Genomic DNA, 16,470 nt, shown 5'->3' on the forward strand with positions numbered 1-16,470 from the left:
AATGAAATAATAAATATCCAGTAACATTTTGTGATTATTTCAGCTAAGCGCTATCTGTTAGCTTGATCCTTTGAATGGCACCACCACACCTTAGTGTCAACTGATGTCTGTTATTAGTAGTGTAGAATGATCAAATGAACACTGAGGAAACACATATCTAGATGCATATTGAATAGAAATAGTTGTGTTCTGCCCACTCAGTTTGTTTTAGAATCACATGATTTTGCTGTTTTAGAAACTCCTGTAAGGATGCATGTCCTTACCTAAAAGTTATGTAAACTTATGAGAAGTGTTTTTTTTACCAGCAGTAGAAAGTAGTGCTCGATGTTTTCAGTGATTTAAAGATGTGAAATCTGTATGAAAATATGGAAACTGCTCTATCAAGAATTGATAGAGCAGTTTGACATGAAATTAGTCAAATATTCTGTGATCAAACATAGTTTACTAGTAAAAACATCAGTTCTCTCCTGAACCAGATAGATCCTTCTCAAAAGATTGATTTTTTTTTTGCAGAAGCCTATTTTAAAAGAGATGGATTTCTGCCTATTAATCTGAGCCAATATTTAAATAATCTTCACAGCAGATTTCTACCACAACTCCAAAGCACACACCCACTCACCAGCTGCTGCCAGCACACTGCGACATGTGTGCTGTGATCATTTCAAAATATTTTTCTATGTAATTATTTCAATGACTATTGCTTCTAGGAGATTGCAGCACACTGTTATTTAGCAACTGATTTGACTTTCAGAGAATGCCAGCTTGGTAATTGCAATATCATCACAGTCTTCCGCTTGTGGTCTTGGTGACGGTATCTGAGCCAATATTATGCATGAACCCTCCTTTTAGTGTAATAGGATTTTAGTGTTGTTATTTTCTTCATTAGGAACTGAGTGGATTTCTTTGCTTCCCAGATGTGTTTCTTCCTGAATAGGCTACCAGCTTTCCTCCTCTAAAACCTCAGCCAGGTCTCAAATTTAACAAGTAGAAGAAATGTACCTTTAAATGTCACCATCACTGTATTTATCTTCTGGCTGAAGGAGGAGAAAACCTTTTCTCATTGCTATATACAAACACATGTCAACCTTTTGCAGCTTTTAGAAACTGGAATTGGTGTTCTTGTTGACAAAACTGCCTTTAAGTTAACCCTTTTTTGTGCAAGTCAGTGTGTTGGGTTTAGCTGATGTCATATTAGAACATATTCATGAACAAGGCCTCAGTTGTTTGCTATTTTGAGTGCAGTGGTGGCATTTTTTATTACATTAACAGCATCAGATTTATCTTTCTGTTGACAATTATCTTTAGTTATGAGCTGAAGAAGTTAATGACTGAGAAAAGGCTAAATAGAGTCACCAAAATGTGAGCTATATCCCTTTTGGGATAGGACTGTTTTATCAACATTTAGCACTAGTGGTGGGACTACTGTAGGTGGGATTGAATTTTCTAAATAAATCAAGGTCCATAATTAATCAATCACAATTGCATTTGATTGCAACTAATAGATTTTGTAATAAAAGCTGTATATTGTCACACAAATGAGCATACACAGGACCTTTTTAAATTTTTTTATACAGTTAATAACTGCTCTCACCACACACTATATTTATCATAGCATATGTGACTGGAGTCCCAAAGCAAAGATATCAATTATTTTAAAACCAGAAATAAGTATAAGTAAGTGTTACTTTTAAAAGAAAAAATTAGATTGTTCATCAAAGTTACATACATTTTTTCTGTTTTGCTTCAAAGTATTTACCATTTGAACAACACCAGTGATTTGGTCTTTTACAGTAATTCACAATATGGGTTTTCAGATAAAAGACTATAATTGCCCCTTTATTTAATTTTGTAGCTTGCTCAGCTCTGATTATACCTACTCCAACAGGGACAAAAATAAAGCAAGTGGTGGTAATAAAAAGACGGTAATAGAAATGCTTCAAAATGGGTGGGGTGGAGTAGAGCTGGGCCAACTGGAGCCAGTGGAAAAGGAACAGGCATGGACAACAATTTAAGCTATGATGAAAGCAAAATTTTACCTTTTGGTCATGATGGCATTTTTTAATTCAAACTAGTTAGAGAGAAGGAAAAAACTGAGACCAAAGTGACTTTTGCAAGAATTTATGAATTGAAATGAAGTGATTGTACTAAACTGAATTCAATTGAATTGAAAATCTTAGCAGAAAAAGACCACAATTAAGAAAAAAGACTTACTCATTAAAAATATTATTCTTTTAAAAGCATGAATTCAAATGCCGCTGTAGTTAAATCTAACACTTTGCTCTTCATTCTGCTTCTAAAAACCACCTTGCAGGGTAATGGGTTTTGCCTCATCTTCTGCGATGAAGATGCTAAGCAGAAGTTTCTAGACCTGTCCCTTTAAACCTGTCCATAAACAGGAACCCATCTCTTTGACCAATGAGATGCTGCATGTCCAGATGAAGGTGATCACCTCATCGTCTCGGCTACAAATGCCACATTTTGTCTATCGGTCATCCTACAACCGGTCCAGTCTACACATAAGACACTTCCTAATTCTGCTCTTCACATATGGAAGATCTACACATTTAACAATTCGACAATTCTGATCATTTATTAATTACTGTTATTGTGTGTTAATAGAACCAGCTTCTCTTGAACCTTAGTATGACCACAAACTTTATACGGTTGCATTTCATATCTAACCTGTCATGTATTTCTCCTTTCCACAAAACCCTTTATTAATTGTTAATTCTTAGTATGGAAACATCTGCTACATTTTACAACTTGTATAACAGAATCATTTTACAAGTTCTTAGTTTTGTCACTGGTACATATTGTCAGAAAAAGTTTAAATCTGAATCATTGTACAATATATCACTCCAGTATGTAGAGCAGCCCTCTTCTTTATTTATATCTTCCTCTTTTTAAGCAACTTCAGAGGTCACATTTTGATTTTACCTCCACAGCCCAGCAAACCTTCTACAGACCTCCTTTCTTCATAAGCCATGTCCATAGCAAGAGTTGAACCCAGTTGCTGCAGGAAGCACTGCTGAGACTAGGGTGACACATCACTTCCTCTTTCTGCTCCAGACAGTCAGTTATGGCACTGGATGTTAATGCCTTACTTTCCAATTATAAGGATTTCTTTGTTAATTATTCATGTGAAAACATAATTATGAAATCATGAGCTGATGTCTCTGCCATGGAGTTTGGAGTCTAGTTATCAAATCCCAGAGAAAGGTATACTGTACATATTATAGATATAGCACAGGTCATTTTGGTCTAAATACATTTTTACATATGATAAGAACAGAATCATAAAAGCACATCAAACTGCTTCACAATTAATTTCTCATATTGGTGCATCAGGCTCAGGGCTATGGAGACTGGATTCCAAGCAGTTGCATCTGGGGTGACGCCCTACTTTCCTCCTTTGCCGCCAATTCTTTCCTAATGACCATCAGTAATGGCTTTGGATGTTTCATGTCTTGCTTTATAACGTCATAGGGAGATCATGTTTAAATGTCAAAGCTATATCTATTTCTATATTCAAAAATATCCTGTCTTAAAATTTGTGTGTTTTTTTCGTTATCTTTTGCAGGTCAGTTAGTTATACGTCAGCCTGTACACCTAAATTTGGCCAATCACATATATTAACGGTCATCTGTCAATCAAATTGTTTGGGTCATAGCATCTCGATTCATATGTCGCAGCTAATATATGCGACGGTTGAAATAAGAATCTTTGCCTGGCTGCTGTTAGCCTCGGAGCTCCGCTGGTTGCCCGCTGTCCCCTCAACTTCGGAATTTTTTTTTTAAAAATCACGCATTAAATGTGCAATATAGTGACGCTTAAAAGTATAATGTTCTCGCCTCAAATTATCTTAAAACTTACTTTTATTGAACAACAGCAACAGAAAAAAAGAACTTTTAACTTAATACTCTGAGCTCTGTGAGCGCTCAATTGAAAGTAGACGGGGTAGACTCATCCACGACCTCCAACACAAAACTCTCCTCCTCTTGCATGTTTCTTTGACAGCGTCGTTAAGCTAAGTCACCAATTTAGTGCTACTTGGTCCCAATGTAATTTCCCAATGGGAGCGTACTAGCACTAAGTTGGTAACGGGTTAGCAATGATGCTTCCGAGAAACCGGGCACAATCAAACTTGCTGGCAAACCTTCCGCCTCAACATTACCGCCCTCTTGATACACAACCAATCAAATTCAATCGTGTAAATGTGTCATGCCCCAGTCGGGAGAATTCGGAACTGCAATGTTGGAACAGCCGTTTCCCTACGACTTTAACTTGGTGGGCTTCTATGATAATTCTTTGTGGGGAAAGAAGACTGACTTCACCTTTACCTGACATTATCTCCAGATACACCTTAGACAAAAACAGCCCATATAACCTTGCCTATACGCACTCATATCTAAGGGCAATTTAGCAGTCATATTTTTGTACAATGAGAGGAAGCTGAGTACCTGTTGATAACAACACATGAACTTGGTAAAGATGCAGACTTCATGCAGAATGACCCGAGGCTGTTATTGGGACTGTGCACCAGTTTCAAAATACCAACTAGGTCAGTCATTATTTTTAAGCCCTGAAGATAAAGATCTAGACCTTTGCTTTTTTATCTGCCTTCCAGCACTTTTGTATCCAAAGCACAATTTGTCCAGCCTTCAATATCCAGCCATTGCTCCTTGGCTGTCACGCATCCCTCAGGAATACTAAGCAGGTCAGGGAAGGTTGATTGCTGCTTAATGGGCCGCGTATGGTCAACAGACACCCTAGCTCCCTCACACTGGGCTTGTTTTGTTGCTTCAAACTGCAGCTCCTGATTGCTCACAGTGGTAATCAGTGTTTCCCACAAACAAACACACAGTTAAAGAAGAAAAAAAAAATCTGGAAAATAGAAAGAGACATGTCTGTCTTTCTATTCCGCAAACAGATTCCATTACCAAGACAGATAGCCAGTCCTGCTCTCAACTCATTAATACCCACATCACAAAAAGAGCTATAGCCTTTGCAATGAGCTCACACACACTTGAATACAGCTCAGATCTATACTTGGAGCGTTATCCATCAGGCTGCTAGCTGACTGCACTGATCGGCGGGGCAGGCTGAAAGATAGAGCCGACATAAACGTAAATACGGAGAGACACACAACTGTGAATTGTCTGACATAATTTAATTGTAGTAGCAATATTGATAATGATTAAAATGATAACTATCACAATAAAACTTTATGTGTAAGTTAATTTAACCATTTTTTATTTAATTTCTGCCATACACAGAAAGCCCCAGTCTATGAAAAAATGTCCCATCCTTTCCCACCATATGCATTCTGGTAATGAACAACTTAATATCTCTGTGTCAGCACATTAATCAGTTTGTTCATAATGTAAATGAGTGGATGAGGCAAGATTTCCTCAAGCTTAATGCAGGTGAGAAAGAAATCCGTATTTTTGGTATCTGAAATGCACGGATCAAGATTAATGCTCATTGGACTCAAAGGGGCTAAAGACCATAAAATATATATGGAACCTGTGTGTTGTTTTAGACTGAGATTTAAGTTTTGACACCCCATAAAGTGTTAGTCAATCACATTTCTATCTCATAAAGGATTTGGGATTTTTGGGGGGCTCAAAACGTTTTGCAGCACCAGACTATATGGTCTTTGAAATACTTTAATCAGGCAGCAGCTTTTCCAAAAAATGTGTTGATAGGAGTAACTCAGTTCAGACACACAACTTCAAATCAAATCATACAAATCCTTTATTGTCCAACAATAAAACTCTCTGCATTTAGCCAATCCTCTTGGGGAGCAGGGGGCTGCCGCTGTCAGCGCCCAGGGAGCAGTGTGGGGTTAAGGGTCTTGCCCGGGGACCTAGAGTGGAAGTCGATGGGGGTGGGGCTTGAACTCAGAACCTTTGGGACCCAGGCACAATCTTGTAACCAATAGGCAACCACTCTCCCAAGCCAAAGTCAATAAATTAACCAAACCACTGCAGAAAAAAAAATAATAATAGGATTTTGGGATATATTTTTGGAGTCAAACTGTGAATATGACAATTTTATTTTATATTGTGAACCTACTGGGTGTTATAAGTTTTTTACTGAGAAAGCGTTGGAGTACATTTCTGACTGGAATGTCAAGTAAGAACAATGTAGCCTGCATAATCAATGCTCCCAGGACCAGAACTAACCTATGTGAGATGCCATTTGTGTTTTGTGTCTCTCAGCTCTGGATAAAAATCCCTGAAAACCTGAGATGTATAGAAATTGTTGGTTCCTTTAAGTCAGGACTGGAAATACTTATGTTTGTTCACTACAGCATTTGAGCAAAGAATCTGACTAAATAACTAAAACATCTTTTCATCTTTAATGTCTGTTTTTTTTAGATCATTATCTTATTGTAGTTTTTTTGCATAAACTTTATTGTGTTTCTGTCTTTCATTTAATGTCCAGTGATTTCTGTGTCATTGAGTGGTGCCATATATTTAATGTACCCTTGCCTTGCTCACTTCATATGCTGAGTATATCTGTTCCCACAAGTAAACTTAACAGATTTAATCAGAGAGGTTTAGATTTAAATAAAACTGTCTTTATATAGGTAACTTGAAATGTCTGCCAAAATAATGAGCCATTTTTTCCAAAAATCAAAATATTGTTTTCAGACAGCGCTGCTCCTATGCTGTATGAACCAGAGTTAAGCCATTTAGCGGCCCAGGACCAGTGTGGCAGGCCTAGAGCCAGTACCGCTGCAGTAGCTGTCAGCTTTCTTCCACCATCTTTTTTTCTGCCTTGGGCACCTTGTCTCACTGTTCCTGGCAGTCTTTTTTTGTTGTTGTGCTGAGCCAACAGCTAGCTCAAGGCTAACACTTTTGGTACCTGGCACAGAGCTCAACAATTCTTTTTGTACAGCTGCAAGCTTTCAATAATAAAACTATCCCAACATGGATTTCCAGTCTTTAAAGAATCTGGACATCAACAGCATCAACACGGCATCCACACATTGTCCTATACAGTATAGTTACAATCAGCCTGCTCAATTTGCCTTTCATATCCTGTCAGTCAGGACAGGAACTTTTACTTTGGGACAAAGTGTGAAGGTTGGTGTGTCAGTGACAGACAAGTCTTGTAGATTGATTGATAGTTGGCATCTCAATAGATTTGTCATTCCTCTCCTTACACACCAAAAACAAATTCCAGATGGCTTTAGGGACCTAAAAAAGATCAAAATAACTTATTCTTATCTCAAAGATCTTCTCTCCTCATTTACATCATATGTATGCTCTGATCTACCTCAAAGTGTCTTCTTAAAGCTCCCAGGATGAAGCTTAGCATAATGGGGGACATCACACTTTTTGCTTAAATGCTTAATTGCCTTCTAGTCAATGAGTTGATGCAATCAACTGGTTTTCCTTAGATAGAAATTTTTAAAGAATTTGATTGTATGATCTGGTGAACTGTAAAGTGCCTTGAGATGACATGTATGGCGAATTGGCGCTATATAAATAAACTGAATTGCTTCCAGTCTATAGAATACCTTACAAAGGTCACCTGAGGGCACCGCACACGATTGGAAAATTTCAAACATTAAAAAAAAGCCTTTTATTGAATTTGTCTTCACCTATTGCATTTTATGCTCAATTTACATTCTTCAAGTGTCTAGTGCTTTTTATTATTATCAGTGTTGCGCTTTGAGATGTCTTTAAATATAAGTTGCATAACAAATTACATTTATTATAACTATATTAATATAGATACATCCAACTATGTGGTGAAGGCCTCACAGATTTTTAAGAACTTCAGTGTACAAACAACATCACAAAGACCAAGGAACAAAGTGGAAAGATGAAGGTAGAGAGGTTAGATTATAAAATAATAGCCCACTCTTCAAAGATCTCACAGAGCTCTTTTCAATCCATCATCCAAAACTAGATGAGTATGGCACAAATACAAACCTTTTAAGACATGCCCTTCAACCTAAACTGACAGGCCATGCAAGGACAGCATAACACAGAGAAGCAGCCAACAGGCCAATGGTTGCTCTAGAAGAGATGTATGTGACACCATTATTAAAATTATTCGGCTTGTTTTCAAAATAAAAGCCTATAAAAACTGAGCTGCTTCACTTTAGCAGGTACAGTTAGCTAGATACAGCCAAGGAAAACAATGTTGGAGGCTGAAAAGACTTCCATCCGGACTTCAGCCATATACTAGCTACAACCCGAACTTCAACTAAATGCTTCAGATTCTGTGTAACTTTAATTTACTAGCACAAATGCTCTTTATTCAGTCTGATTTATCTATTTTGCAGAAAATAAAAGATAAAAAGTCAATCTTTAGATGTGCAAAGCTGATAAAAACATACAACAAAAGACTTGCAGCTGTAATCCCAGTTAAAGATGGTTGAACAAAGTATAAATCATCAAAAACAGGACAAACACGAAGTGTGAAATACACTAAAGTTGATTCAACATTTCCAAGGATGTTAGCAGCCGGTGATATCTGTCTGGCATTTTCTCCCACAAACAAATCCATATTAGGAGAGCACGAGACTCCATCTTGTTTACCTTCACAGGAGACACCTTGTAGTTCAGAAGCCTTTAATCAAATTGTCTTTATTAGATTTGTCTTGTGTGATGCATGTTCATTCTTACCCCAGAAAGGTTAACCATCATTGAATAAGAAGATGAATGACAAAATGACGGCCCATTTATTTTATGCAGAGATATTCTTCCTGCTTTTGTATAATCCTTACCAGTATCACTATATTGCCATCTCTGTTTTATTAGAAGTAAGATGTTTTAAAGGGAACTGATGCATTTTAAGTTTTGCATTTATTCATCTGATATATTTGTGATAAAAATAGCAGAATACCTAAAGAAAAACTGAGTTCTGCCTTTTTGATTGTATTCAAATAGGAAGAGGACAGACCTGAGACAGAGCTAATTTGTTGCTTTCCCATTTAAACAATGATGCCAAAAACAATAATGATATCGATCCATCTATTTTCTAAGCTGAGTTAATATTGCAGAATTTCATGGAGGCGGGTGTCTGTTTATAGCAGTTAACAGGTAAGAGACAGAGTAAATGTCACCCTGTATCCAGCCTAACACAGGTCTAAAATAGACACGAACAACGGCTGTAATACAGAGGGAAAATATAGTCTCAAATAAACATAATATGTTTGTCCTTGGACTGCTGCCGTATGCCCAAATATCAAGAGGATATGTATGCACTGGTAGAACACACAAACTCCAGACACCTAAATCCATTGCTAGATTTTTAACCCCAGACCCTCTTAGTGTAAGGAAGACAAAAAAATGCTGCCTCATATTTAAGCTCCAGATACCATCAACCTCAAATGACATTTGGGAACAAAGGATACACTAACATGTCCAAATCTTTTGTAGGAGTAAAACCAATAATTATCTAGAAATGTCTAGAAAACTTTAGAAACTTCAAATCAGTTGTTATGTAAAACATTTTTTTCTTTATGGCTTAAAGCAAAGGCCAATCTGAAGGACATCACGGCAATAACTCTCAACACAAATTGCCTTATAGTTGCCATTATCTTTAGATAAAATATGAATGAGACCACACTATTACCAACAATATCTAAACAAGTCATTCCAGGAAGCAGTGCATCCATTGCGGACATATTAACTACTAATATTTGAGAAAACAAAAGCATTCAAATACTAGTCCCTAGTGTGTATATATAATATGTTTTAAAGGCTTACTGATATAAAAGCTGATTCCTTTTAGGTGGAATAATTAGATATCCATGTTTCACAGTGGTATATTTGGATGTTTGGGTCTAATCTCAAAAAGTGATTTACTGTAATGATAATCTGCTCAAATGGATCAAATGCATAACATCTGTTCCAAAAGTCTAGATTTAATTAAGAACTTTCAGCGAAAAAAAATAAAGCCCTGGAAAATTACAAACCCAGATCAAATCAAATCAAATCAAATTTATTTGTATAGCCCTTTACAATAACCAAATGGTACCCAAAGTGCTTTACAACAAAGCAACCAAATATGGCTAAGACTACATGACCTCACAGAAACGGGTGATATTATTACTTTCTGCGAAGGCTACTGAATAGTATATGATAAAAAAGGATTGGTGTAAACAGGTGAGCTTAATGTATGCAAGTGGTAATATTGGAGAACTTCTCTTGACTGTGGCAAGAGTTTTTTTTGACTGGGAGGAAGCCGGAGTACCCGGAGAGAACCCACACATGCTCAGGGAGAACATGCAAACTCCATGCAGAAAGACCCCCTCGAACCGGGAATTGAATCCAGAATCTTCTTGCTGCGAGGCAGCAGTGCTACACGCTGCTACACTGAGCAGCCCAGCCAAGTGTTCACAGTTCTGTTATTTCTTTTTTTTTGTCTTGTGTCTTACTTCTTTCCTACTTATGTTAGTGTTACTATGAACAGTGAGTCAAAGTTGTTCCTCTTCAGTCAAATATGACTTATTGGATTTGATATTTTGCACCATTCTGTAGGTTTACCACCAAAAATAAAACAAAGTTTGTGCTTGTAGCTTCAGTAATTGGGGAAAAAAAACTTTCAAGGATAAAGAGTACTTTTTGGAAATATTTTTTCTTGGTGTCTCATTTTTACCAAATAAAGGTCCAAATTTAGATTGAGCCAGCTGCTCAACACCTCCTGTGCTTCGGTGTCCCTCTGTGCCTCCGATATGTCTTTGACCTCTAACAACTTACGCAAGCTGCCTCCCACTCGGAATATGAGCATCTCATGAATCACATTCGTTGTCCCAGTAATCAGAATAGAAGTTGAAATAAAATACAAAATATGTGTATAAATGGTTGCAGGTTTTGCTCTCTCCCAAAAAAAGCCTTTTTTCTTGTCAAAATAGCTACAAATGTGAAAGGACACAAGGAGGCTGATTCTGTAACTTTTCTGAAAGCGAAAAGGGACAAAACTGAACAGAAAAGAGTTGTTGATCATCATCTCTTACATAATTTCACCCGTGTTGACTCTGAAAATAACTGCTTATAAGTGAAAAGCTCAATGACAACTTTATCTGCTCTGAAGGGATTGAAAAAAGGAGTCCCAGCTATGAATGTTAACGCTATATTAAAGACACATGTAATTTGGAGACACTGATATTAATTTAAGACATGATTAAGAGGCATGAGTGACGGATACTACATCAACCACAGCACTAAAGAAGACAAATGTAAAACGCTTGGCTAAAGCTGTGACAGTGATTATAAGGGAATTAATGAAACATTCACGCTTGGAGCGGTTTAGTCAGATATGGTTAATTGTAGGTGACTTTTAACCACCATTTTCCTTCAACAGTTACAAGCTTTAAATTTTTTCCTACAGGTATAAAATTAACATCAAAGGCAGCTCACCTCTCAGCAGACCTGTTGAGCTAATTAAATGTATCCAAGTTTGGCAGTGGATGATTTATTTCTCTCTTTGTTTATCTAAAATAACACTTTTTGTCTCAGTTTCAATTGTTTTGTTTGTGATCTGTCAGTGAAGACATGGCCTGGTGTTCTACTGGAGAAGGATTTTTATTCTCAGTGACTCAAACTACTCAACCTGCAGAGCAGTGACCCGAGATGCAAACTTGCACCCAAATTAGTTTGGGAATTTCATACTGGAACTGTGGAAGCCTTACTTTTAGTGTTACTGAAAAAAATGTGTCTGCAGGAGTTGGACGTTTTTTTACCTCTTCCTAAATACACCGCCTTGAAGAAATATTCATATGCACTGATATTTGGATCAGTGATTATCTTACAAAAAAAGCAGCCTTCTTTATACAAATGAGGGACCTAGAAATGATACTGACTAGTGGGCTTTGCACTTTATGAAACCCTTGACCTTTTGAGTAATCATACAATTCTTATCCGAAAGCCAACCCTGTCTTACTTTGTTACAACCACAAACTTCATTATATTTATTTGGGATTTTATGTGATAATCAACCACAACTTGTACTTAATTGTCAAAAAGAAGTAAACTGATACACAATTTTGATCATGATTAAAAATTATCAAGATGTATGAGCAGGTTTTTCTGATTAGCTCTCTTTTATATCATACTGTTTAATATAACTAGTACTCTTATCTGTCATTTTTACTAAATTTCTGTTTAGAGCACTGAATCTAGGTGAAGCAATTAATGATTTGGCCTCAGAGGTTGGTTTGTTTGTTTTTTAAGACCACTAGAGAAAAAACAGCATCACGGAGACCAAAGAAATAAAGCAGACAAGTCAGGGAGAAAGCTGCGTAGTTTTCAGCAGGTTTTGGTTATAAAACCAAATCCCAAGCTGAATATATAATGGTGAATCCATCAGATGAAAATATAAAATAGTCTGCATCAACAGCAAATCTTTCAAGAGATTAACATCCATCAGAACTGATCAGCATGGTATTAAAAATGTTAATTTGGGTATCCAATTAAGGGTTTAGGGGAGCTGAAGTAATCCAAAAGAAAGGGGAGAGATTCTGGTAGAAAAAAAAAATGTTGTTATGCAATCCACAAGCCAGCTTTTATGCGACAAGAAAAAAGAAATTACAATAATCAGCCTAATACTCTGCTACTTTTGAAAGTAGTTTGAAAGTTTGTAATAATCAAACTTGCTACCAGGCAGACTGGTAGCGTGGTTTAATAGGCAGGTGATGGTAAAACAAGCTGATGACAAACTGAACAGACAGGTCGACGACTTGAGGAGACAGATGAAGGTAGAAACCTTTGATAACTACCTAAATCCGGCAGGCAAACTGCAGCAGACTGGTAACAGGCTTTAAGCGGATGAATAATGGGTGACATTTTGAAGCAGGCTTTGAGCAGACCTAAGGCTGGTTGAACAAACTGGTAACAGTCACAAGCAGGACAAAACTTCTTGGCCAATGATAATCCAGTGAGGGCAGCTGAGTACAGGAACACTGTAGGGCAGACAGTGTTTATTAACAATGGAGCAAAAAAAACAGTGAATGCAGAGTGAGCACAGGGAAGCAGAAAGGCTGGTGCCCACTAGAGACTGACACGGGAGTGGATTTTCACTCCTGTCCCGTCCCACTCCCACAGAAAAAAATTGTTTCCCGTCCCGATCTCGGGCCAGAGTAGAAATCTAAATCCTGTCCCATCCCACTCCTGGTGAAATTACTCCCACTCCCATCCCGCTCCCATTCAGAATGACTCCCGCTCCTGCACCACTCCCATTCTTGTTGTCTTCAATAATATTTCTGCCAATACATTGAATCTGAATTTCTATGAAGGGTCAGTTAAGTTTCTGTTTCTAACTGTAGTAACTGTTGGTCCCTCCACTGTTGTTTTTGAGCGTGGGTGAAAAACTCACTGTTGGTTTTTGGGTCGTGTAGTTTTTTTTGACTCGCATTATAGTGTAGGCTTCAAGGAAAAAAACTACAAAATGGCGGCGCCAGTACTGGATTTTTTTCTTTCTATCTTATTTAATTTTTTGGCATCGATCCTCGTTTTTTTTAGTTACTATTCCATCTCACGGGAATCCCACAGGAATTCCCGAAAAAATGTCAGGCTCTAGTGCACACTTTCACTGGAGGGATCTTTAAATGGCCAAGCAGTAGACGTTCCGGTGGGAAATGACTGCGAGAGGCAGTTAAAAATAGGCAGAGTAACAGCTAGGAGGAATGAGGATGATTTATATGAGTGTCAGGTGTATCTGCTCACTCTGATTAGCAGAGTTAAGGGCTGGTTATCCTCTCGCAGCAGTGTGTTGAACTTGTTGCAGATATTTTAGGTTTATGTCCGATTTTGAAGGGTGGTCTGCGCTATATTATTCCATGCCAAAACGCAAGAGGGACAATCAGGAACTAGCTGTGGGTCTAGATACGGCCGAGGCGGTGAGGAAGTAGGAAAAACAAAAGGACCAAGTTTGTGCGACTACGGAGGGACATGAGGGCGAAAAAGAGCGGGAATCAAGGTGGAAAAAGGGTCCCAGCGTTCTTGAGCACCTCGCTCTTCTAGCTGGTCCAACTTCACAAGTCGCTTTCCACAAGTCATACAAAAAAAAACAAATAGGTACCAAACAGGAAATATGCAATACGTGTAAAGTGGATGTAGATTTGACCAATGAGAGGCCTCCTGTCTGCAGCACTGTCTGCTTTTACCTACAATTTTGGAGAGGTGCACCAGAGTGTCACAGACATATTTGCGTTCACTGCAACAAACACACAGACGACCTGGTTTCTGAATGTAAATAAGCCTTTATGCAGGGCAGGGAGAGGCAAACAGCAATACCATAAGCTATTGAAGGGGAGACAACAAGCCTATGATTTAAAAAGCTTTGGTCACTTAAGACTAAAACTGAGTGTTTTGGCTACAAAATATTGGGGAAAACTATTACAGGACTGCTCCAGACAAACGAAATGTAAGAGACTGCAAAGATCTGAGTCTGGGGCAGAGGCTTTAAATGATTTAAATAGATTTAAAAAGAGGTCTACCTTTCTCTACTATAACAATCCTAACCATACAGCCAGAGTACAATAGTGAATGCATATTTATCACCAGTCAAAGTCTAGGCTTTTTTTTATGACTTTAAGATCACAATTATGTTCTCGTTCTGTGTTTTTCTGTGACAAGCAATCCAAGTAAAAACATTGAATCTTATGGTTGTAATGTGGAAAACTGCTACATTTGAACCATTAAGTATCATTGTTGGTATATTTCCAATGTTAAATATCAGTGCTAGTAATTTATCATTATTCAAGTCTCACCGAGGACTATCTTTCAAGATAACATGATATGACACGACAATGCAAATGCAGATGGCACAGAAACCTGTGTATATCATATTTGATGTTTTTCTATTATTTTAAAATACTTGTGATGATAATGGCAAATAATCTGAAATCTGTTTTGTTTTTTTTTTGGTCCCCTGCAAAGTGAATGAAAAGTATAGCCTTTTAGTGCTATAATGAACTCTAAATAATGATGGCGTTTTGAACCCCTCCCTGCAGTATCTTAAGCCTGAATAGTCAGCTAACCTTGATAAGCTCCACTCAGCGGTATTTCACAATGGATTGACTGTAATGAGTCGGCTTCTTTCAAAGTCAGCACTGCCTATTGCATTGGGAGGAGAAAGACACAGCAGGGAAATCAGAATATTCTAACAGTTGGGGATAAACTGACCAGACTACATAATGATCTGCTCATCTCTTGCTGTTCTTCCAGACTATGCCTGGCCTCTACCGAGTGCCCTCTGCCCAATCTGGATCTACCTGGACGTACTGTTCTCCACGGCCTCCATCATGCACCTCTGTGCTATCTCCCTGGATCGATACGTCGCCATCCGTAACCCCATTGAGCACAGCCGCTTCAACTCGAGAACCAAAGCCATGATGAAGATCGCTGCGGTCTGGACCATATCAATAGGTCAGCATGCTCTTAAACTTGACATTTAATGTGTAAAAGTCACACACATATACATCCAAAGGGTATTAACCACCAGAATCTGCATATTGTAATGATGTAATGAAACTATTGTTCGGAGCATCATCTGGTAGATTACACAGAATCAATAAAGGACACATTTGCATGTTTGTGTCAGGAGGAAGAAATCCGTTGAATTTAGAGACCCTGATGGCCCTCCCTCCCACTGTGTCACAGTGTGAAACTATCACTAAAGGCTGCTTTCTTCTGTTTGTCAGAACAAATGAGCTCAGGCGATTAAATCTGACAAACAAGGTGCTTCTCTTTGGAGACCTAAAAGAGGCTTAAAGGGTTATTTCACTTAACAGTGAAGAGACATTATTTAGTCTAGGTTATCACAATATAATCAGAGATTGTTCTTAAACATAATTTTATGCCTCATTGATGATAAAATGAGGCTTCTTGTCTAATTAGCTACATTGACTTATATGCAGTTCTGTATAAATCCAGTCAAAAAAATCGGAAACCTTGAAATTGTGATGTAGATTTCTAAATGTATATCTAGATGCCTAGATGGAACTACAAATTACAGTAAACTTGCTAATAGTGTGGCTTTCATTTGCTGCAGCTAAAGGGTTTTAGGATATGTCTTTGCATTTTTGCAAAGCAGGTGATTGGCATCTTTGTCCATTTTTTATTGCATTGCAGCTTAAGCTGAGTAAAAGCTAATGAAAAGCTAATTTTAATATCAGTTTATAAATGATATTAAAATTTATAATCATCCAGGTCATAGTCATTCCGTAAAAATTCAAAAAATATCCACTGGACTTGGTTTCCAAGATTTTAAGACGTTTTGCCACCTCTCCAGGAAGCTTTCTCAATTCAAATGTCTGGATCCGCAGTGAGTTTGAGTCCTTTATAGGCAAAGCCTTGTATCGCTTGGAAACATGCAAATGGTAACCGATGAATGGGTCGTTTGGTTCCATTGTTAGCCTGTAATATCTGAAACCTGTCTATGATTCAGAACGCTGCTGCCCGTGTCCTCACTAGGACTAAGAAAGTAAAGCACATCACCCCA

General features: G+C 37.8%; 1 protein-coding gene across 1 annotated transcript in view; it reads left to right on the top strand.

Annotated features, from left to right (window-relative positions):
• The window catches only part of LOC107097986 (5-hydroxytryptamine receptor 2A-like), a 120,900-nt gene that overhangs the window by 80,069 nt on the left and 24,361 nt on the right, over positions 1 to 16,470 (top strand). Inside the window, exon 4 of the mRNA XM_015395403.1 lies at positions 15,195 to 15,395. Coding sequence (XP_015250889.1) covers positions 15,195 to 15,395 — 201 coding nt within the window. The remainder of the gene's footprint in view (positions 1 to 15,194; positions 15,396 to 16,470) is intronic.

Source organism: Cyprinodon variegatus, unplaced genomic scaffold (genome assembly GCF_000732505.1).
Source record: "Cyprinodon variegatus isolate N-32 unplaced genomic scaffold, C_variegatus-1.0 Scaffold739, whole genome shotgun sequence".
NCBI classification, from domain to species: domain Eukaryota; kingdom Metazoa; phylum Chordata; class Actinopteri; order Cyprinodontiformes; family Cyprinodontidae; genus Cyprinodon; species Cyprinodon variegatus.